This window comes from Terrapene carolina, unplaced genomic scaffold (genome assembly GCF_002925995.2).
Source record: "Terrapene carolina triunguis isolate 2854851 unplaced genomic scaffold, T_m_triunguis-2.0 Scaffold789, whole genome shotgun sequence".
Lineage (NCBI taxonomy): Eukaryota > Metazoa > Chordata > Testudines > Emydidae > Terrapene > Terrapene triunguis.
In genome coordinates this window covers 1,467,494-1,492,580 of record NW_020665140.1, presented here as the reverse complement: position 1 = coordinate 1,492,580, position 25,087 = coordinate 1,467,494, and the positions used below count along the sequence as shown (strand labels likewise).

The 25,087-nt window shown below is 42.4% G+C and overlaps 1 protein-coding gene across 2 annotated transcripts in view; it reads right to left on the bottom strand.

Moving 5' to 3' along the window:
* UNC5C (unc-5 netrin receptor C) overlaps positions 1 to 24,433 on the bottom strand; it is a 350,903-nt gene extending 326,470 nt beyond the window's left edge. For both annotated transcript variants that reach the window (XM_024197612.3, XM_024197613.3), the window contains exon 1: positions 23,754 to 24,433. In XM_024197612.3, coding sequence (XP_024053380.2) covers positions 23,754 to 23,877 — 124 coding nt within the window. In that variant the 5' untranslated portion in view covers positions 23,878 to 24,433. The remainder of the gene's footprint in view (positions 1 to 23,753) is intronic.
* Between the last annotated feature and the right edge of the window lie 654 nt (positions 24,434 to 25,087).

Here is a 25,087-nt window from a genome sequence, read left to right as displayed (position 1 = left end):
CTTCCCCAGAGAGAGGGGGGAATCAGAGTTAAAAAAAAGAAAGAAAAAGGGTGTGTCCCTTAGGCAGTCTTTCTGGTCACCCTTTTGGGGTTTGGTTTATCAGCAGGTTTTTAATCAGGATTAGGATCTCCCTCCGGCCCCTCCTTTTGGGTCAGCCCACTTTATACCTGGGCCATGCAGTCCCAGGGGTGGCAAGGTCAGTGACTGTCTTCCTCTTTGCTGATCTGTCCCTGTGCCAGCAGTCTCTGAGGTAGAGCAGTCTTCTTCCTGTTCACCACCCCTTCCTGGGGCAGGCTTTCCCTTTTTAAACTTCCCCTTCCATGCAGAGCAGACTTACAGGTGCACCTGGTTAGTGCTGGCTGAGCCCAGATTAGCTCATAAGCCACCTCTCCACTAGAGTGAGGGTGTTCGCTCTCTCTCAGACCCCTGTCCCTCAAGTTGGAAAGACAGTCCTGGTGCAAGTCATTTCCATCTCCAATTTCCTGTGAAAAGAAATCGACCTTAGCAAGGTCCTTTCCCTCCCGGGGTTGTGCTCTGAAATTATATATAGGTTTGTAGCTCAAGGTACCATCGCACTGCATGCGGGTTCGTGTCTTTCATGGTGTGAAGCCAGCATAGGGGAGAATGATCTGTGATAAAGGAGAAGGGGCTATCCAACAGGTAATATCTAAAGGAATTCATGGCCCATTTGATCTCCAGTGCCTCCTTTTCAATAACTGAGTAGGCCTCTTCTCTAGGGAATAGCTTCCTACTCAGGTACAGGATTGGACCTTCTTCTCCTCTGAAGTCTTGTGAGAGGACAGCGCCAAGTCCGATATCTGAGGTGTCAGTGCGCAGTACGAATTCAAGAGAAAAATTGGGGCTGAAGAGCACAGGCGCCCGGCATAGTCACACTTTCAGTTCTCAAAAATCTTCTTTGCATTTCCCATCCCATCAGATATTTTTGAATTGTTACCTTTTATGAATTCCATAAGGAGGGCTGCGACTGAAGTGAAACCAGGGATAAACCTCTGGAAACACCCTGCCAGGCCAAGAAAATGCCTCACTTGCCTCTTCTTCTGGGGAACTGGGCACACAGTTAGGACCTTGTTGACCACTGGTTTCATGAGGCCACCCCCTACACTCTACCCCAAATGACTTACTTCATTCACGGCTAGTTTACATTTTGTGGGGTTGACTGTAAGACCTGTGTCTTGGAGGCCCTTTGATACTACCTTTAAGTACAGCAGGTGGTCTCCCCAGGTAGGACTATAGAAGATAATGCCATCTATCCTGGCCACAGCATATTCAAAGTTTGGACTGAGGATCCTATTCATAAGCTGCTGGAAACTCTCAGCAGCTCCAGGGAGGCTGAAAGGCATAGACTTGTACTGAAAATGCCCAAAGGAAGTGAAGAAAAACGTGTTTTCTTTCTTGCAAAGATGGGGATAAAAGGATCTGCCAATAACCTTTTGTCAGATCAGTAGTGCTCAGGTACTTTGCTGGTCTCAGCTGGTCTAGTAACTCATTGGGTAGGAATCAAATTTTGAGATGGAATTAAACTGCCTGAAATCGATGCAAAACCAAACCGAACCATCTGTTTTGGGAACCAGCACTACAGGGCTCCTCCATTCACTTTTGGACTCCACAATTATGCCATCTCCAACATCGCTGTACTTCTTCTAAGAGTGCGTCCAACATCCTCTGCGGCAATAGTCTAGGGTTCTCCCTGCCTAACGGGCCTAGGGTGGTGTTGGACTAACTGCATTCTGCCTGGGTGGGGGGAGAATACAGTTGCAAAGTCCTCAGTTGATTGGAGGAGCTGCATCCTCTATGCAGAGGTGGGTCCCTCACCCCCAGGCACTGTTGCTGGTTCTTGGACACTCAGTACTTTGTGAGGCAAAATTCAGGCTCTGTAGGGGAGAGAGTTATCAGCAGGGCCTCTCGCATCTTCCAAGGCTTAGGAAGAGTCACATAATAGGTTTTAGTTTACTTCCTTCTACTTGATAGTTTTATCTCATAGTCCACTGCCTAACAACTTCAAATGAACCCTGCCACCAGCCCATTAATTTTGATTTGGCTGAGGGAAGCAGCAAAAGGAACCAGTCACCCAGGTAGAAAGTCCATAGTCACACCCCTCTTTTATGTTCGGCCTTTCTTAAATTCTCTCTGGCAAACAACAGTATGTCCCTGAGGTATTCCCTTAATTGTAAGATGTACAGGGGCATGTTTAAGGCACCTATGTCCTGTTCCTCCCAGCCCTCTCATAGCAAGTCCAAGTTTCCCCACAGCCAGTGACCATCTAGTAGCTCGAAGGGAGAGAACCCCACAGAGGCCTGCAGAACCCCCCTTATGGCAAACAGGAGTGGCAAGAGTAGCTGGCCCGAATGCTAGGGGTTGTCCCTAACAAAGCATTTCAACAGTTCTTTCAGGGTCCTATAAATCACTCTACTAGGCTGTTAGTCTGAGGGTGGTACATCAAGGTTTTCAGGGACTTGACCTTCAGAAGGAAGAATAATTCTTGCATCGGCTGGGAGGTGAAGTTAATCCCTTAATCCATTAGTATTTCAGGGGAAAATCCCATGTGTGAGAAGAGCTTCTAGAGCTCTGGTGCTATCACCATAGTTTTCGCAGAGAGAAGGTCTATAGCCTCCGGGTACTTAGTTGCATCGTCAACAATCACTAATGTGTACTGATGCCCTGATGCAGTCTTTTTTAGGGGCCCGACCATGTCCATTCTGATTCGTGTGATGAATGTCTCAATCAAGGGCAGAGGGACCAAGGGTCCCTTAGGAATCACTTTGTTGCTGGCTAGCTGGCACTCCGGGCAGGACAAAGAGTATTCTCTCACCTCCTGATGCACGCCTGGACAGTAGAATTGGGCTAATACCTGTGACAATATCTTCTCTTTTCCCAGGTGTCCAGCACAAGGCATGTTTTGTGCGAGCTGCAACACTGTCAGGTGGTACCCACATGGCACCAGAAGCTGGGCCCTCACTATCTCAGTTTGTTGATCCCTTTTGATTCAATCCAGGTACTCTTTCTTGAGTGCAGAGTGCGGATACTGCTCACCGCCCTGAGGCTCCTTTATTTTTCTGTTTACGGAGGCCAGTTGTTCATACCTACGGCTCAGCGTAGGGTCGTTTCTCTGTTCCTGCATGAAACGCAACTTGCTGTTGGGTGGTCCACTGCTGCAGCCATTGCTACTGGAACTGCTGTTGCTGAGTAGCTCGCTGCTGCTGCATCTCCACTAACCACTTATACCACCATCCCAGTTCCACCTTGCTCAGACCTGCTGAACTCTATCCCCCTCTATGGCTTTTTTTTATAAACCCGTCTATCAGGGGTAGTTCTCCACCACTTGTGGGGGGTTGGGGGCTCCCCTGCATCCTGTAGCACACAAGGGGTTCACCAAACAAAACAAACAAAGTTCCCTTTCTCTCTCCTTCCCAAGGGGGGGAGTAGGAAGGGAAGTTATCAGAGAAGAAAAAAAAAAGATGGTCTATCTCTTAGGCAGTCTTTTTGGTCACCCTTTGGGGGTTTGGCCTATCAGTGGGTATAGTGTCTTTAATCAGGGTTAGGATGTGCCTCCAACCCCTCCTTTGGGGTCACCCTGCTTCACACTGGTCTGTGCTGTCTCAAGGGTGGCAAGGTCAGTGACTGTCTTCCTCTTTGCTGATTGGTCCTCGTGGCCATCAATCTCTGAGGTAGAATAGTTGTCTTCCTGTTCACCGCCATTTCCTGGGGCCGGCTTTCCCTTTTTAAGCTTCCCCACTCCAGACAGAACAAGTTTTACAGGCACACCTGGTTAGTGCTGGCCGAGCCCAGAAGAGCTTGTAAGTCTTCTCTCTACTAGAATGAGGGTGGGCCCCTCACAGCAAGATTCAGTCCACTTGATTACAAACAACTACCAGTAATAGACCATTGCACAATTCCCTGTGGTAATTACACAGGACAAGTTAGCTTTGTGTTTACTGGAGTCTTGACAAAGAGGAGCAGTTACTTTATAATCTTCCCTTTGTTGCCTGAAATAACATAATCCATAACATGTTTTGGTGACCTTAAAAAGGCTGCCTGTGTGCTTTTTTTTGTCTGACTCATGAGTTAGGATCATCTATTAAATGCATACTATACTATTCCCAAGGTGACATTTTATTTAGTCTGAGGATCAAAATCTCCACAAACGAACTCCAATAAATAGGCTCGTTCCTATCCAAATTCCCAAGCAATAGCTAATTAGACGAGAAAGAATTTTGTATTTACTATACATTTTGTATTCAGAAATAGATCTTTCTTGTCTTTATACCCAACACAGTGTGTAATTTGTTTCAGAGGGTAACAAAAATAAAAGAAGTACTGTAATACCTTAGAAATCTCTGGTTCCTGAGAGAAATAAAACTTTTTTCACTATTTCTAAATAAACCACTAACTTGACAAAGTATTGCTTGTTTGTTTGCTTTTTCCATAGTCTAGTTCAGGAAAAGGGAGGGCAGGAGAGGGAGTATAACTTTATTTTTTAAATAAATCATTTCTATAAGATGATCAAAAGTTATTCATCATTTCCATAGCTAAAAACACAGCCGTGATGAGACAGGAGACCTGCCTGGAAAAGTTCATCTCACTTTTTGATCATAAATAGGATGCTTTCTTAAGAACAAACAGCCCTAGGCAGTGAGGGCCAATGCTGATGTAGAGTCTTTTATTTTAATTATTAGGATTTGCTGTGGTTGGGGGGATGGTTGGCTTAAAAAAAGACTTTAAAAGAAAATCTCTGCAAACTGAACTATTTTTAACATATAAAAAAGCAATTACTAGCCATAAAAAGTCATTTTACCCAATAATTGCTGTTCAGGATGCATGTCTTTTCTTTTGGTCCTTTTAAGTTGAACAAGATCATACAAAGATAGAGAAGTTTTTCCATGATTGTTTGGTGTCAAAGAATATGTTTATTATTGCCTGGATTCCTATCAAACGTGCTTTGGTACTTCTGCTCTTTAAAAAAAAAAAAAAAAAAAAAAGAGAGAGAGAGAGAGAGAATTCGTATAGTCAGGGAGATTTTTCTGGGCAAAAAAAATGAGATACAAATTTTTCCACTATGAACACAATCACACTGAAACCTTAGTGAGTTATAGGGCCAAATCTTCAATTGGTGTAAATCCACATTTTGCATCAGCTGAATAATAAAAAAGAAACATTTATAAATTATTATTAATAATAATAATTAATTATTAATAGGATAAATTGCAGGTCCAGTGGCTTCTACAGAGTGACAGTTTTTAGACTTACATGGCCCACTTGGGTTCTGTAACTGTAGAAACTAGTGCACACCCTAATAATAGACTTCTCCAAGTTCAGCCACTCTACATGTCAGTTGGTCACACAGCGATGACATCAGAGGATGCATTATACATGTGCAGAACCTCCCAGAGTCCTAACATGGGGCTGGCTTCTCCACAGCTGACTGATGGCCATGGAGAGACAAAACTGGCCATATGACCCAAAGACCTCACTCTCAAACTGACATTTTCAACATAGATATGTAATCCCAGGATCTGAACAGGCCAAAGAATCTATACCCATCCCCTAGCAATCTTAGGGAGAGGGGAAGAGGAGGAGCAGGAGAAGCAAAGACCTCCTCACTCACCTCTTCCAATCCCCCACAAGATGTTTGTTCAATGTATTTGTTTTGGGGGATGGAGGGGAAATGTGAGGCAAATGGGTCATGAGTAATGCAGGGGAAAGTTCATAAAGGTGAGTTTGCTGGCCTCAGGCAACTCCATAACTTTAACAGTGGAGTGGCTATGGGCCCTTTCCTCCTCTTCACAGTTAGCACCAGGCCTAAACTTCCCCAGACAAATTGGTCCAGAATATGGCAGTTGGCACAATCTGATAGGTCTTGTGTGTGCATTATTGCCATGTAAACTTTGCTCAGGATCTGGATTGTGGTCATCAAAAGTTTGCATAGCTTGCAGGGGTCTTGAATTATCTGCACAGTCACTTTCACTTAACAGTTTTATGTATACATTTCAGGCAAATCTTCTTCCACACACAATATACAAATACCCAGCCAATGAGACACAAATAATAAAACCTTCAGAAAGACAAAGTGTATTGACATTGCAATGCATATTGCTATGAAAAAAATTCATGACTATAATGCAGCAATTGTCCAGATCCAATCTGAACATCATCATCTTGTTAGCACTAACATAATTCAATTCCATAATTCTCCCAGCTCATAAATGTGTACATATTTATTTTTGTAATGAAATACAGTAATGATTTTTATATATCTCTTCTGGCAGAAACTGTCCAAGAGACAAGGCAAAACATGGGAAAAGTCACTTCTGCCCTATGCTTTATCCCTAAAACCCTAAAGTGGGTTTAGAATTAAAATCAAAGCTCCCTAACTATATTGTGAAATATTTGCAGCTCTTATTAGTGTCTGGTTTATGTGTGCCAGAGACCAGATTATTCAGACAGGTTTCCCAAGCAATATGTTAGTAAACAGGATTTTGTTGGGTAATTATATTAAATATGTCCATGTAAGCTCAGAATTAATTACAAATGGTATTTTACTGTACTTGATAAAAGCACTAAGCAGCAAGAACTAATGATGGCAAAAAGGTCTCCTCAGATTCAATAAAGGTTTCCATGTGAAAATCTGTCAACAAGAAAAAGTCACTGCTTATAATTAAAAACAGGCTTTAGAGCAGTAATATGTTTACATGTTCATTTCCAGAAGGGAAAAAAAGGCAATTAAATTACCTTCCTTAAAGTCTGTGGTTCACTAACACATGCTCTGTTCTGGGCACAATATTGATGAAAATGCCTTTAAATTTGGAAAACAAAAATGAAAGCTAGGCTCATGAAAAGAAGAGTAAAGAAGTTTGCTTTCTAACACAAAGCATTAAGAATTTAAGTGACCACTGTGAACATATATGCAGGGCTTTTTCTGAGGGTATGTCATACATTGAAGGACAGCTCTACACTTGTTGGTACTTGTACAGGGTTTCACTAATGGACTGATAATAGAAAAGGGGGAGGAGGAGGTTATAGTAATACTTCACAGTAGTTGTGAATGTGACTGTAAGTGATTAATTACTGCTATGTTCCCAGCTCTCACATTAGCGTACTAAACAACCCTCAGTCTGAGTCCACAATAGCATTATAGTTGTAGCGCAATTATCTCAGGAAAATTTCACAGCAAACTTTAAAATGACCTATCAAAATCGGGTTGGGTGCCAATATAATTTGGGCACTAAACTCTTTGTACTTTAGTGGGCTCTGTGATCTCGCTATGTTAACAGCTTATGGTTGGTTTTAAATATGAGTAATAAGCTTTGTAAAGAACACATTAATTTTCATTACATTGTCATTTATAATTTTTATTTTCCTCTTAACAAACATGCATCAAGCATTTCTACAAAATATTTCTCAATGTACTTTTGGAAGCAGCTTAAGCAGGACTATACATTAATTGCTTTAATAATTATTAACTACAATTTAAGCCCATTCTAACACAAACACTGCAAAGTTCAAATGCTTTCAAACTACTGCAAACAGACATATTTCATATATACCAGGAGACTACCTTTTTTGCTTGGAATCCAATTCAGTACTCCTTGTACAAGAAAAATCTCCCATTGACTTCGATGGAGGATTTTCTTGAACTAGAACACAGTATGTTTAATGAGCAAAAAACAAACTAATATGCACCTTTGTCGCACTCGTGCTGATTTCAGAAGCATAATTTCCTAAACTTTTCCAAACAATATTGATTTAACTTTAATTCTCAAACCTGTCACTCTTGGCTTTTCTTGTTACCATTGTATGCTTCTAATTAATGTAGCCAGGTGGTTACTTTAGTTTGATTACAACTCCTTCCCCACTTTAATATGAGCTCTGCATCTTATTACTATCAGATGACATTTGCTTTCCCTAATGTACATAGTTCTAGAAAAATTACAGAAGTGCTATTGCTGCATTACATGAAAAATTCTAATGTACATTTAGCTGACATAGCATCAGCTGCTGTTTAAACTGGGCTTAGCTAATGGACTTTTAATGTCAGTGGGGTTATGTGCAGTTACTGGCTATTAGCAGGAATGGACCCTTTCTATAAAAATCACTTTTCCTCAAGTGTGTTGTTTGAACATTCCTTTCTCTGATTTAGTGACTGTCACCGAATGCAAAACAAACCCAAGGATGCTGGAATCTGCTGTTATCTTTAAAACCAATGTATTAACCTTAGCCCAGCCTCAGCCAGCAAAATACATTTTCTACGTTTGTACTGCTGGTGGTGAAACTTTTGTCTTTGAAAACCAAATCCTGCTTGCCTTACTTAAGCAACTAAGTTCCATGGAAGTCTGTGAGGCTAGGTGGATGAGTAAAGAGAACAGGATTTGTTCCAAATGTTGTATCAAATGCTTTTCTAAGTGAGAACTCTTTTTAATAAAAAGCAAATATTCATAGACAAAGCTCATCAGCAAGATGTAGCAAATGACTAGTCCATGCAGTGTCACTCAGTCATTTTAATTCAGTTTTCATCCTGTGATTTCCTATAAATGCAAATGTAAGACTTTCCTTGGAGACTACAAGCCACAGAAATATTTATGAAGAAAGTCAGTAAATTAACACTGCTTTTTGCAGTTAAAAGGTTTCATCCAATAGATATGTTCAATACACAAAATAAATGTAAGAGAAAATAAGATCTATAGGGAAATATTGTAGGGCAGGGAATGGACAGATACTAGCAAAGCAAAACAGTTATTGTCTTTTACAGTGCACATGCAAAGTGTTTGTCATACTGCATGATAGTCAGGGCTGGCGCTAGGTTTTTTGCTTCCCCAAGCAAAAAATGTTTTGGCTGCCCCCCACCCCAGCCCTGGGCTCTCCCCCCCACTGCCCCTCAACTGCACTCTCCTGCCACCCCAGCCCTGGGTCACTGGTAACTCGCTCCCAAGGCGGGTCATTCAGCAGGAATTTTGGATGTGCACAGAACACAGACAGGATTGGTTCCCCTATGGCTACAGAACTGCAGTAAAGTGGAACAATTTTCAGCTTGTGTGATTGAAGGATATCTGGATGCATGTTATAATATTGTCCTCCATAAATGAGGAAAAGTTGAGGTGCCTTTATTATTCTTTTGTTCCATTCTTTGTTTCTATGGGGAATTTGCCAATGCACTATCACTGTCTTCCTTTTAAACAAATAAAACTTAAAAAAAACAAAAAACAAAAAACCAATGGCTGTTGAAAATAGCAATTCCAGTCCTAATAACCACTGGGAAGCATTTCTTGCTCAATTTATTCTACTTTTTCTAGAGCAAGTTACAGTGGATCAGTATATTTGATTTGGGAGAAATGAAGTAACAGCTGCCCAAATTGAGCTTGAGCACTCCTGAATTTTGAGGGTGTTCAAATCTGGAAGGCAGGTGCTAAATTCCCTCTCTGAATATTAGCTAAATCTGGAAAAGAAAAGTCAATTTCTGCTTCCATGGCTCAGAAGTGGAAATCCTCCTACGTGCCTGGTACTGTATCTAAAGCTGCCCAGGTCCAGAGTCTCCCCTCCCTTACTTTTCATTTTAAATTCTAATGGGATCCATGTACCTCCCTTGCTAGGCTTCAGATAGAGAGGTGCAATGTCCATTTAGTCCACCCAATTCTTTCTTTGGGGGAGAGCCCAGGGCTGGGGCGGCAGGAGGTGCGGGTGGAGGGGAGGAAGTGCCCAGGGCTGGGGTAGCAGGAGGTGCGGATGGGGGCCAGAGCTGGGGTGGCAGGGGGTGCGGGTGTGTGTGGGGGGGAAGAGCCCAGGGCTGGGATGGTAGGAGGTGCGGGTGGGGGGAGAGCCCAGGGCTGGGGCAGCAGGGGAGTGCAGGTGGGGGCCAGAGCTGGGGCGGCAGGGGGTGTGGGCGGGGGAGAGTCCAAGGCTGGGGCAACACAGGGGTGCGGGGGGAGCCCAGGGCTGGGGTGGGGGGCGGCAAAAAAACCTAGAGCTGGCTCTGTCCCTACCATTCACAGCAAGCTGCAGGTTTCAGTTCCATATTCCTTCCCCCTCCCTTTCCTGTTATTAGCGACTGAGGGAATGCTGGGAAATGCAGTTCTTTCCCTGCTCCAGGGCTGGCTCTGTAGGCAGGGAGCTAACCAAGAAACTACAGCTCCCAGGGCCCCCTGTTGGTTCTCAGCTCCCATGCTGGATTCTTGCGCCCCTGCAAATGTGCCGCCCCAATCAACTGCTTGCTTTGCTGGTGCCTAGAGTCGTCCCTGATGATAGTGAATGGTCTTATAGAGGATAATAGCCCTCTATTGATATGAGCTACTGGGGGGTTTCTTTTAGCTCAAACTGTAGAGGCCTATGCTTTTAATGCTGAAGGTCTAGGGTTCAAAGACTGCTGATTGCTCAGGCAGGAAGTCATTACACCATTTATATGTAATATATATTTATGTGGATATGTACGTATAGTCAACCAGTTTCTGCTGTCTAATATTAGGGTTAGGGTGACCAGATAACAAGTGTGAAAAATCAGGACAGAGGGTGGGGTGTAATAGGCACCTATGTAAGAAAAAGCCCCAAATATCTGGACTGTCCCTATAAAATTGGGATATCTGGTCAGCCTAATTAGGGTGCCAATCTGGTGTCATTCCATAGACATGAAAGGAGATGCTGAGTCACTGGCAGTGGAATTTAGCCAATAGTTTTTAATGTAAAACAATGAAATTAATCTTTTAACAGCTAAAGAGCCACTTCACTATGAACCAGAGGCAGAGAGAGAGGCACAAAATCATTCAACTTATTGGGTGAAATACTACCCAGTACAGAGGGCCAGCCCAAGTCCTATATACCACTTCAGCCTCCCTTTTGCCCTATTTTGAAGATTTAAGTGCTGCATATGCTTTGTGTTGATGCTCTGCACGAGGGTGAATTGTACTAATTAAGAAAACCAAAATATATGCAACAAGTATCTTACAGTAAATACGATTATATCCATAAAAGTTACAATATGAGCAGGGGTGTTTAAGGGTCTGCTTTTCAAAGCCTTTCACCAGCTTTGAGATGTCTTGTTCTATATGTCATAGACTCAAGCTATAAGAGCAAGTGTCTCTCTGAGGCTAGGTCTACACTACAGCGGGGGTCCGACCTAAGATACGCAACTTCAGCTACGTGAATACCGTAGCTGAAGTTGCGTATTTTAGGTCGACTTACCTGGCTGTGAGGACGGGGGAAAGTCGACTGCTGCCGCGCTGCCGTCGACTCCGCTGCCGCCTCTTGCCGCGGTGGATTTCCGGAGTCGACGGCAGAGCGATCAGGGATCGATTTTATCGCGTCTTCACTAGACGCGATAAGTCGATCCCAGAAAACCGATTGCCTGCCGCCGGACCCTCCGGTAAGTGTAGACAAGCCCTCAGTCTCCATTTTTTCCCCTGGGGGGTCCCACTCCACTGAGGGCAGGATGCTCTGTGAAACCTTGTTCAAACCCAGGAAAAGAGAACAAAATACAGAGTTGCAAAGCCCCAAGTGGCTCGAGACCCACAGGGTTAAGAGGTACTGTTGCAAGCTCTTGTAACAAGTAAGCCTCCACATTCATCTAATGTATTTATCAATGCATGTTGAGACAACAGAGCCACAACATGGACAAAATCCTGCAGTCCTACTACAATGATGCATAGCACCATTTACTTCAATGGCTCTTTTGCTTGAGTAGCAATCAAGGATATGAGCAACTCATTGCATAATACAGTTTTGTTGCCTCCCTGTACAAACTAAATATCATGACCAAGATGCCAATGTACTGTATCATTACTGCATAGATAATGCCAGATCATCAGCTGATGTAAATTGGCATTGAAGTCAATGGAGCTACAGCAGTATTCACCAGAGGAAGATCTGGCATAATACCCCCAAGGAAAAAGTACCAAAGCCTTCTTTGCTGAACACTGGCTGTCACAAGGTAGGGAAAGTAACTTAACTGGCATCCCAACTGACCTTCAGCTCCTGGCTTACCTTTTAGCACTCTGATCACAGTTCATTTAATTAAGAAAACAGAGCAAATAGTATCCTAATTCCATTTCAGTTCAGCAGTGAGGAACACAAGGACAGCTATAGAGCTCAGTTTTAGTTGAACTAGAGGCTGAAGAAGTTACTCTAGCCTTCAGAAGTTGGTGAAGAGGCAGAAAGCAGCAGTCTGGAGCCATGTTTAGGATGACTACATGAAATAAGTTTATCGGAAGAATGATGGCTTGGAACAAACTAGTGCACAAATTTGTCCAAAAAGCTCAGTGTGAGGGTCACTAGCTATCCAGGCAGGTTCTGAGCCAACAGAATAAGGCATAGAGCCCATTGCATGAATGGAAGATCACATTCTTCTCCATTTAACACATCCCTATCACATATGTGGTCAGAGAGCTAGGTCTGAACTGAAGTGATGGAGGTTTATAGAGCAACACGAAGACGCAGTCTCTAAGCTAACAGAAGAAGGGTTCCTTCTTCCAGCTATAATGAAATACTAGTATTAAAGGGGACTGGGAGAGTTTTATTGCCATGGTTCCCAAATCATGAGACACCAAGAATGGTACTGGCAACTTGCCTGAGGGTCAGACCTCATTCCATGTCCATTTACATATATTTTAATTACGCTACACACCCATGACATTTACATGGACCTGAATCTTCTTTAACAGATTAATAGAAATAGCTTGTTTGAGTTAAATGGCAATAAAAACCTGTAGGTAATCAATTTTGCCCTCACCCTGGAATACAAGAAAGAGGCACTGTGGGCTTCATAATAGCACTCATCTAAATACATGTGACCCTCAGAATTCACTTTGGACACCTTTGTGGCAATGTGATTTGCTTAAGTTGTGGCTACTTATTGCTATTCCTGGTAGCTAATTATTTATAAAATTGCAGTAATAAGGCTGACACAGAAAATCACTATTAATGTTGTTAAGAGGGGAGAGAAGAATGTGTCTGTACCAATTTAGAGCACAACTGGCAAAAGTGTAAGTTAAATTTACAAAGAAAAAGTAGGCTAATTCAGACTGAGACAATGGGCATGATTAAATTCTCACTTACACTGGGGTAAACTAGGAATAATTCCACTGTAGTAAGTGTAATTACACCAATATAAGAATAGTCTAACTGAGAACAGAATAAGGCCCATTTGCTATATTGGCATTTCTGTGTCCTAATTATTTGTTCCTCAGATTTTGTATGACTGAACTGCAATTAACCTCATTCAGTGGTACCACATTATTTTCTTTCAAACTGTAAACTTTCCAACAGAAACATATATGTTGGGACTGGGCAAAGATAAACCATGCATTTTAAAACTAATAAATAAATGAAACACTTCATAAGAGTGCAATTAATCATCTACCCACAATCATTTCAGCAAATTTATTGTAGAGCTATTGTTCTCTAAGAATCTTTGTACTAAGTATGTTCCCAGAGTGTCCACTATTCATTTCCGTACATGAAATGTACCACATGCAAGCAAAGAAACATCGTTGGGACTATTAGTTTTAACAAGTTTCCAAACTAGCTTGAGATAGTCAATTTCCTCTGAAGGATCTCAGAATGGTCAGTTGCATGTTCCCTGGTATATATAACTGATGGAATTCAAGATTTCTCTAACAATTACATCTAGCAGCCAGGAGATCAACAAAAACCCAAGCTTTCCTTTTCTCAAAGGATACACAGTTAATCCACATAGCTTAACATTTCAACCTTTCAGTCAGTATGTGACTAAGCAATAAAGCTACTTTGCTTCATGAAAATGGCTGAAAGGAGATTGGTAGATACCAGATAATAAGCAAATGCTCAGCTGTTGCCAGGTCAGTTGAACTTACCAAGCTCCTCAGCACTATACTTGATTGTTACCTCAACAAGAGAAAAAGATGCTGATTTAATTGCCTAGGCAACCTCAATGTTTATGACTTGTACAGGTCTTTATGAGTGTAAACTGACTGATTAAAATGCAGAAAACAGTCAGATAAAATGCTAGTGCACCGAAAGTAAAGATGAAGGGTGTGATTCTAATTTCACTTACACTGGTGTTTCCACCAAAGTAATTCTATTGGACCAGATTCTGATCTGTGCAAATTCTGAGTAACTCCATTGACTTCAGTGGAGTTACACTGATGTACGTGAAATAAGAATCAGGCAGTTTTTAGGCAGTCATATTAATTAGTAAGTACCCATTTCTGAGTTCTGAAATACTGTTTTGTCCTTAGGCTTTAATACTTACATTTTTTCTAGATACCACCAGTGCATACAAATAAGCCATAAATGAGCAAAGATAATTTCAAATTTCATGAAGTAATCTAATATCCATCAAGGTAGCATTCCTTTAGTGCAATCTGTTTTACAAATTGTCAGACAATTTGTGTGGAGCAATGAGCACAATCTTCAGCATCCGAGAATCCTGAGTTCTAATCTTGGTTCTGCTAAAAAATCGTTGTGTGGCTTTGAGCAAATCCTCTTACATTTCTCCCTCCGTGTTTCCATCTGCAAAAATCGGAACAATTATAGCCAGAGCAGGAGATTCTGAGGATTAAATAGTTAATGTACACGAGGTGAGTTCCCATCCCATGCTACAGCCACGCGAAGGTGGGTAAAACTTCCCTAAAAAGGAATTAAAGGTTCCTCCAGTGTGGGATATGTGCAACTGATGTAGAGCAGACAGCCGTCTGTGCACCACCCATTTTGTCATGGCTGTAGGGGACATGCCGGGCAGGAGCAAACATGGCCAGAACACTGTTGTGTTCCAGTGTTCCCTGCTGCTGTAATGGTCCACAGGCGGCTATTACAAACTGGTGCAAGTTAAGGTAGCCATGAGACTGCTCTAACTTGCACCAGGGGCCAAACTGCCAGCTATGAGTACCTCTACAGAAAGAGTTGCAACCCATGGCAGCAACTCTCAGAGCCTGGGTCAACAGATTCATAGTTGCAGGGCTTGTGCTACAGTGCTAAAGATAGCTGTGTAGGTGTTTGGGCTCAGGCTCTGACGCCTAGGGAGGGGGGTGGGCTTCAGAGCCCGAGCTGCAGCTTGAGCTGCAATGCCTAAATAGCTATTTTTAGCACCACAACACAAGCTGAGTCTCTGTTGATCCCGACTCTGAGACTCACTGTCGTGGTCTTTGTAAACGTACCCTACTCTGGGGTTTGGCAGAGTGCAAAGGTGGTGGCTTTAAAGCCAACTTTACCTCCCCCTTCTTGTATGCACCAAGTGGAGGTCTGGCACCATTGACTGCTACTAGGGCATAGTGCCTGATTCTAGTTCCACGAATGTAAAAACAGTGTAATGGAAAGGAGAATCAGGCCCAGGAAGTGCTATAGACATACAAAGTATTATTGTCATTAACCAGTTTTGTAAATCAAATCTAACTCTGTGTTTTATTTTTAGTAGACCTGGTTGGGAAATGTTGTGTTTTTTGCCATGAAAAATGTTAACGTAAATGAAAAATTGTTATGGTCAAAAATGTTTCCACAGATTTTTTGTTTGTTTGTTTTCATTGAAATACTGAAATATTTGCAGTTTTTAGCAACTTTAAACAAAAAGCCTTGGCCAATTGGGCAAACATTTTCGGTTTTACTGAAAATTTTCATCAGACTGTCTGAAATTTTTCAGGTTTTGGTTAGAGTTTTTGGTTCTTCAGTCAGAACAACAACAACAACAACAACAAAAGTCAGAAAGGACATTTCCAAGGGAAATGCCCCCAGTTGGTAAAAACCATTTGAATTAAAAATTTCAGTCAGCTCTGATTTTTAGATAATGGTGTGACAACGTATAAAAGGAGCTCCTTCAATGCCGGTGTATAATGAGTTACAAGGATTGCCCACATTTTCTGCTTATAAAATGGGTTATTTGGGGTGGGGCTATACAAGCTTCAGAAGCAATGACTACCTGAGGGGAAGGTTCCGTGCTCTCCCCTTCTAGCTTGCTGAAAGCTGGAAAGGCCTCTGGTGGTTGTTACCAAGTGTTCTGAGTTGCTTTGCTCTTGTTTCTCAATCTTTTTTGTATTAACAGAGCCAGCCCTGAGGAAAGGGACTTGAACTGAGCTAGAGTTTGGGGCTTTATTTTATTTCCCTCGAATAGTGTATCTGCCTGTCAGCTTACAATCAGCCACGTTACATTACTTAAATCTCATTGCCTGTGTATTCCTGTATGATGACAAGATTAAAAAAAAATGCAAGTGGCATTGTGCAAAATGACTATGTTTAATTAAGAAAGGGTGAAGTCCTTTTAAACCTTCAGGATTTCACCCACTGCTTATAAATATTGAAAATGGAACCCCAGTTAAATTTGGCATAGGGAAATGTGATATTTACAATACCAGTAGATCACTGAAAGAATAGTGTTATTATTGGTTTGACACATTCCAGCATACATTTATTTTCATTTTCAATATATTTTTATTTTTAAAACTTTCAAAACACTGATTTCAAATTATGCAAATTAAGTCATTGTTTGGATGAAATTTGCATCCCAAGGGCTTAACGTCATTTCCTTAAGATTGCCTGTTGGATAGACAATATTATGATGGGATGCTCAAAAGACGTCTGATCTTGAGACTGGACTCTGCGGAGCACATGCACTAAATCACAACATCACTGTTCTTCTCCAGTGCTTGAAAGCTGTTGGCAGTGAACTATGCCTTCGTAAAACACTATTCTGTGGCTGTGTTGGTGGTGGTTGTAGTAGACTGGAAAAACCCTGCCTGTCTCTTTTATTCCTTGCATTTGATCCCTGACTTACACTTTAAAACCTTATACTGTTTCATCACTGCAAGTAGACTCCGAAGGCAAAAATGGCTAATGAAAATGACAGGCAAGGTAATTACTGTTTTATCAGTACTGACGCCAAGATTGCTGCCTGCTAAACTTGAACACCTCCACTGGGTGGCTAATAATGTGTACACTTGACAAACTCTCAATTCCAAAAATAAAAATAAAAAATAAATATACCCCCTGTTCTTTACTGACAGTCATACACTTACACTGAAACATATTACACCCTAATGAAAGAGCACTCAGGCTTTAATTAACCTTTATTTTAGAGAAGAATGTGCTCAAATGTCATGAATAGGAAACATTTTTTTTTAATTAAAAAAGCTATCTACGATTTTGAACAATTGATTCCTTACATTCGGTTAAATCCTTCTGGTCTGACTTACACCAGCCGCCCGATGAACTTTCTGAGTAAAGCAAGCAGGATTTGGCCCGTTGCAAAGAAACAACTCACTTTTTACAGTAATTAAAAAATCTTTTTCTGGCAGGCCACAAAAGCACTGTTTGTACCATTTTCCAAAAGGATAATTGGACCTGATTCTTCAAAAATTTCATTAGGTTCATTTGAATTCTGGAAAGATAACAAAATGAATTAAACTTCAGGAAACAAACATGTTATACATTATAAAATGGGCTAGTGCTAATTAGATGACTGTGTTGCTATGCTGAATGAAATTTCCCCATTTAGGTTCATTTTTCAAACCAAAGATTTGCCCAGAAGTTCACACATGCACAAATGGCCTTATCATGTCTGGTAAGAAAGCCTCCTCTAATGTTCTAAGCTCTCTGAACTCCTCCTGCCTTCAAAGGGAATTGGGGGTTCTCTGCACCTCGTACGATTGAGCCAAAAAAGCCTGCTGCTCACATCAGTCTTTTACTAATGTACAAGTGTCGGCATAGTCACGTGAAAATGCCTTTTAAATATAAATATAATACACATTTCCTTCTTTTTTGGTCTGCAGGCCTGCTATGGAACTGATTTGCCTACATTTTGAAACATAGCTTTACTCCTGCTTTCAAGAATACTGTCTTTTAAAATTAAATTAAGAAAATCATTTTAATATGTTGAGTGCTGTTTTCTTTTAGAGTTTTCATGTCACATACTAAGTTTTTCCCAGAATACAGTGAAGAGACAAAGTTTTGAAACTGTGATTTTAAAAAGTCCATGTGATCAATGATTCACATACAACTAAACACAAGAGAAGTGTGACTGCTGATCATCAGAATGATTAAATGAACCCATGTATTTTGGTTATATAGGCAACCAAATTACAAGGAGGGATACCAGTACGATGGAAAGACATCAGAAATGGTGCTGTACTCAATATTTATACTTTTCATAAGTTTTGTAATGTGGTGCTAGTGACTGAATACTTATAAACAAAAGGCCAGATTCTGCATCTCTTATTCCCAAATGAGAAGTGCCTGACTCCACAGCTGGCCCCATTGATTTTACTGTGATTTGACTAAATTGCCACTCACTCAGCAAGTAGCTTTAATGGGCTATTTTGATTTCAACGAGGCTACTTGCAGTACTAAAATCTGAATAAGGGATAGCAAAATCTGGCCCAAAATGATTAATGTCATTGAAACCTGCAAGGGCACATGACTTTAAAATAAATTAATGTTCACAGTGAAATACTACTCGGCACTTTCTTTACTCATACAAATACTGTTACATCCACACTATCAAATAAAAATGGTCCACTGATGCATCAAGATAATTAAGCCCCCCCCCACACACACACATACTCCTTTTGCAACAAGATGCATTTAGGTATTTAATTAAAAAGTGCATCCCCAAAAGGTTAGTATATTCACATGTTATATTTCACTTTTTCCGCACCAAGCATTTTCAGACTGCTGCTGTTGCTAATAAAGGATACTCTGAATTAGGACAAATATCTGCACTTATGGCTCTTTTATGGTTTTCTTTTTAAATTATCACTTTAATTTAATTAGGTTTTGGGGGTTAAGATTAACAACATTTTCTCTCTCTCTCTCTTTGTATATTTTTGTTTGTTTGGGGGTTTTTTTGTTTTGTTTTTTTGTTTTTGTTAAGGAACAATCGAAACAAAACCTATCTAATATGCATCACCTTTGCCTTTCATTTTGCCCAGCTCTCACACCATCATTACTAGCCCAAAAATCTGTCTGTAACATCCTCATCACTGTGGTATCTGAGTGCCTTACAAGAAATGATAGCAGCTGCAGTATAACTTCTGAAAAACTTTAATGTGAATTCAATGGAAGAAATTGGTAAGTGCAAAGGCAGATTCCCATCAGTTTATTCACACAGAACAGGCATATGGAAATAACAAACACTCTTACTGGAGATGAGCCTGAGTTGATTAATTCAGATCTGGGTTGAGATTTGGACATCCCCTATCTCAAAATTTGGGGTTGGTCAAATTCTTGTCCTGGGCATTGTCCAAAATCTTACTCTGGTTTGGCCCACTACAGAAATGGGCCCCAATCTTGAATATCAGATCATGGTTTGTGTCTGGTTTGCTAAGCCTCTTGATCCTCAAAAGTTCAGGGGTATTTGGATTTGGGGGTTCTGGTGTATATTACCATTTAACTAAAACACTGTGGGCTTTTCATATGATTTCATGACAACTGAAGAAAAATATTTCTATGGCTCCAGATAAAATAAAAAAGCTAGTAAAGTAGAAAGTATATGTCCTTCTGTTGCTGGTTAGTAGCTCTGTTGAATGGCGTATATACTGACATTCTGAGACACATAGATATCCATCTCTAGAGAGAGGGGAAAAATCCACCAATTACTCAATTAGTGGATTTATTTTCCAGGAGGCATTGGAAAGAGAAGGAGAGAGAGGGCTCCAAAAATGCCCAAGGCATCCTTACCCTACTTCAAAAGATGAAGGGAGTGGAGGGGGGAGGACAAAAGTACTTGATAGTTATGAAGAAATAGTATTAGAACCAAGTAAAATTAAAACAATGCCCTGACTCTTTCCTTCAGTCAAAAGACAAACAGTGCTACATACTAAAGAAGGGGGAAAATGGAGGCAGAATTCTTTTAGAAAATAGCATCAATCGGGTCTGGATTTTGCAAAACCAAAACCAGCAGTGATTTGAAGCCAAGTCCTCCAAAGATCAGAAGACTATGTGTGCTTCAGAGAAAAGGATTCCAATTTGGCTATTTTCTATTGCTGGTCACACAAACAGTTCAAAGCAATATAGATGCAAAGTATGAGTATTCATGGGTGGAGGGGAATGGACAAATTAGAGAAGGACTTTGGATTGCAGGTTGAATAAAAATCAACCGATAATATTTTTTTGTAAAGAATTAAATAAAGTGGAGGGAAATCTTACCCAACCCTGTATGGAAAGAAAACTTCATAACAAGGCTGCAGTTAAATTGTAGCACCCTTTGTCACACAGCACCATTAAAAAATGGAATTTGACATATATAGAGATCACCAAAGCAATATACCGGATCTCAAGATCCCCAAACTCTGGGAAAGATCACAAATCCAGATCTGCATCCAAATTTTATGTCTAGTTCTAAGAAACAAGAAATGGAAAGAGAAATCTGAAAAACTCCAAACCAATGTATCCTAGCCACATTCTCTGGATTCTTCCACTCTGGCAAATAATAAACTTTCTATCACAAACAACAGAAAGAGTTGCCAGTGATCTCTCCCCTTTCTCTCACTGCATGATCACAGCTATATTATGTGTCGGGTACCATATTTACTAGTCTCTTTGTAGTTTACATTGATAGCTTCCTCGGGTCTAGTGGACTGATCCTCCCCTTACCTACTCTGGTGTGTGCGAGGAATCAGGCCCAATGTGTTTTCTGTTTGTTACGCATCGTTTTGTTACAAAGAGTAAATGTAAGAAGTAACAAAAATGAAATGAGGTTTAGTAATATGTTAGTGACAAACTGAAATTGGAAGGAGCTCTCTATGTCTATGAGAAGTGAGGTTAGAGAGATCTGAACTCTTGGGTTCTCCTCCACCCGCTCATCCCATCTGTCATGTGAATTACAGTTCTCCTGACTGCTTAGTAGTTGAATACCTTTCTACCCATTGTCCAATTTCTTCCAAGAGGATCCTTTCTCCTCATGACCCCTATCTACAACTATATTCATTGTTACATACTCTCTAATATATAGGGTTACATACACACAGTACCATTAACACGTCTATGTACATAACATGTAACTTGCCCTGGCTCAGACTTGAACCAGTGATACAAAATGATGGGACAAACAAACACAGAAGAAATGCAACATGATGCTCCAAAAATTTTATTTCATTCATATTTTCTGTAACCTCTTTTTCATGATCAAGTTTCTGATGTACCTTACTTATGCTGGCTAAAACCAGGTCTCAGTAAAATGAGGTAAATCTGAGAATAGAATAAGAGATCCCTTGTATTGACAGGAAATTGATCAGAATAGCCACACAGAGAAACGTAATATACAACACATATATCTTCACTCAGTCCTAAACAAGAAAGCTCTCAGATCTGTGACAGTCAGCCAGCAGCACCAGAGTCCTCTGGAACCCAGAGCCATCAGCAGCACTTTGGTATAGTACTGTCAAAAAGGTCATAAATGAATGTGCTTTTAATCACAGGGTCATTATACAGGGGGAGATCTGAAGAGTCCTCTCAAGTACCTCCCCATTGAGATCATTTTAAAAAGAATTCCTTCATGTACATTATGCCAGCACTCCCCAATAAAATCTATGTCCCTAAAACATATTATTGCTTGGCTGTGACAAAAATATATCAACTTCTAATATTTCTTTTTCTACTTGGTAACCATGCAAACAGCTCTTTCAAATGCTTTAATGAACCTGATCTTCATTATGTACAGTACACTGCCACACAGATGCAACCAAGTCCCACCATCTATTGACCACGTTGTCACACAAGCAACCCATTTCCATTCCTTCCATTACTGGAATGAGAGGGAGTTGGAGAGGAGGAAAGGACAAGCAAAGTTTTATGTGCAGTCAGAGTATGAGAGAGAAATAGTATTGTACAGACATTATCTGTAGTGCAATAGCCAGGTCTAGTGACATATAGATTCAGTGCTCTTTGTGGTGTACTCAAGAAGTAGCTAAACATTCACTGTGAAGGGTTGGAAGTATTGATAGTTTTGAAAGGGGCATTTTACAGTCTATATTATTATACAGGCTATAATAAAAACACAGTTGCAGATTTATTCACAGAAAACTGAACAAACAAAATAAAAAAGAATTACATTACACTCTACACATTTTAACTCCCTTTGGGCATATTATATTTTGGGCAGGGAAGAAAAGGATAAAAGGAGGATCTGCTTCTTCTCAGCACAGAGAGGAGAAAGGATCAACTCCCCTGTCTCCTCAGCCTATCAGAGATTTACAGAAATGGCTAAAGGAATATACAAAGAAACACTATCAACACTTCCAATTTGCCATTCATGATGCCCAGTCCATGCTCCCCACCTTTCCAGTATTAATCAGCTTATCTTCCTGTTTGACTGTCTCTATTGAACTTGCTTTGTTCATTGATTGATCTCTTTTCTTTATTTTGACGTGATAAGACCTAGGCCGAGTTCTGCTCTCAAATTTCCCGATCACCGCCCTTTTAACATGATGTGTCTTTATCTGGTGCCTTCATTAACTCATTCGTCCTAGTCAGGTTCAGAGGGTCTCTTTCCAGCATACCCAATCACACAGATGTTAGAGCAGCAAACAGACGCTTACGAAGAAAACACCACCGCACCACCAACACACAGACATACACCTTTCTCCTGACTGCCTGGTTTTAACCTCCGCAAGTTCCCACTGAAGTTCTTTTCTCTCCTTAAGCTTTCGGTTCTGCAGTCCAAAGAAACTGATGCAAACAACAGCTCAAAGGGTATGCTGAGTTTCAGTGTGAAATGGAAGTGTGGGCAAAGGCGTAGGGCAGCAGAGCCTTCCTTACAGAGGTGGAGGGTTATTTTATTTGTTTAAACGAACTTGTCAGGTCGATGACCCAGGAAATGACTATGATTAAACAAATCACAATACCTGTTTACCCGAGCTACACATCAGGGACACTAGCTGCGGCAATACATACATCACACACCGGTCACTCAAAGGGAAGGCACAAGAGGTAAAGGACCGTGGCAAGGAGGTGCGAGTGCCCAAGTTGATATGGGAAGTGCAGACCAGCTCCGGGATGCCCTGCCCAGGTGTCTGCCCCGGGAGTCAGCGGCCACTGCTACCCGGCCACCGCTCCCTTTTGCCACTGATGACAGCCTACCACCCAGGATTGCGGAGCCCAGATGCTCCCTTATTGGAGACTCATCTTGGGTCAGTCTCCTTCTCCATCTTTCCAAGATCAGGCAAAGCCATTTCAGCAAGAGAAGGAGGAGAGAGGGATGCGATCAGACCAGAACCTCCCCAGCTCCAGCAGGACTTCGGACTTTTCGGCTCCACCAATATACACTCACACGCAAGCTGCAGGGCTCCACTACATGTGGATCCCAGCCTCCCCTTCTCTCTGCTCCCGGAGGGGGAGAATCCGAGCGTCCATACAGCCAATTCCTCCGACCCCCTTGCTGTTCAAGTTACTCTGCAGCATGGGCAGGGAGGGTGCATGTGTGCAGAGGAATGTATTACACACACACACGAATCATCACAAATATGCACTATGTGCCTACATACACACAGATGCAGAGAACACGCATATTAGAACAGTGTCAGCTCCTTATGCCCCCCCCCCCCAAAGCTCCCCTGGTCATTTCAGTTAGTTGGATGCATTGCGAGAAAGAGAGAGAATTTCCGTCTTCTCTGTCCCTTTTTGTATAGATCTGCAAATCTTGATAGATAGATAGATAGATAGATAGATAGATAGATAGATAGATAGATATGCCGGCTAGCTGGGGAAGTGGGAATCCAGGTGCACAGTCACTGCCTCAGGAGGAGTTGAGGGAGGAGAGGCTGGGTGGCTAGCTGAGCCCCTCCCGAGTGGCTTACCTTGCGCTGCGGAGCCCGTGCTGCTGGCGCTCAGGATAGCCAGGGCAGGTAACACGAACGTTTGCAGTAAGTATCCCAGTCCCAGTCCGCATCGGGCAGCCGTGCTTTCCAGACCTTTCCCCATGGCTGGTCAGAGAAGCAAGCAAAGGAAAAAACACACACCACCACCAGCAGCAGTCCTCGGGAAGAAGCAAGCCCCGCACTCCACTTTCTTCGGGCAAGGGGGGGGAGGAAGAGGAGGAGAGGGGAGCAGCTTTTCAAGAGCCCCTCCCTTCTTCAAGTGGCTGCTTCTCCTGCCACTCGTCCAGTCTGGGGAGCCCAAAGGCTGCCACCAACGTGCCCCGAGTCTGCGCTGCTTTCACAGCCCCCCTGGCTTTGCCACCGCACCCAGGCACAGGAGGAGAGGTGAGGAGAGGAGCCCTTTTCTCCCCACCGGTCTGCTCAAGGTTGCGCGGAGGAGGTCAGGTGCCCAGGCTGCTGCTGCTAGGTGAAGAGGACTGGTCATTTCATAGTCTTGAGAACAAGTCTGCGGGAGCTGGGTCTTGCAGAGGAGGAAGAAGCGGCAGCAGCATCCTAACTCCGGCTGGGGGCGTGTGGATTTGCATAGGCGACAGAGAGCGCGCGCAAACTAGCGCCGGGAGAGCTGCGCGCACACCTAGCCCCGTGCATGGGGGAGCCAGGGACAGAGCGCGCTTGCCCCTCTCTCCCTCCTTTGAATGTTATACAGGAGAGCGCAGCCCTGGCTAAGGCACATTGCTCCATCCAATGGAGCTCAGCCTTCCCAGAGACACCGGCAAAACCTGCGCTGGATTCCCGGACTGGACGTGGCCCGCTATTGCCCAGCCTGCCCGCCCAGGCGGAGGGAGAAGGGCTCTTTCGCCAGCCCGCCTGTTGAAAACGGCAGAAAAAGAGCCAGGAGACACCATTGAGGGGGAGAGGCTCCCTCACTCCCCCCCCCTACAGACCCCACCCATCCATCTGGGGGATGCAGCAAGGAGAACCCCTGCTGCCACGGACCGATTGGTCTGTCTCTCATGCACCCCCTCACCCTGCTAGCCAGGTACCATAAACATGAAGTGAAACATGGTTCTGCCTCCAGCCAGGGCACCCCCAGCCCTCAGCCTGAGATCCCGCAATCAGTTTCCGTTTTATTACAAGAATTGTGCACATGCACCACAAAGTGCTTCGCTGTATCACCGGTGCAGCTTAGGGGTTTCCTTGCAGCAGAGCAATGTCCTGAGCACCCGCTGTCCGATGCTGGTCAATCAAGAGCTACGGGGCTTGCACACTGAAGCGTCCGTTCAGGAGCTCCACAGTACAGGGCAGAGACACCG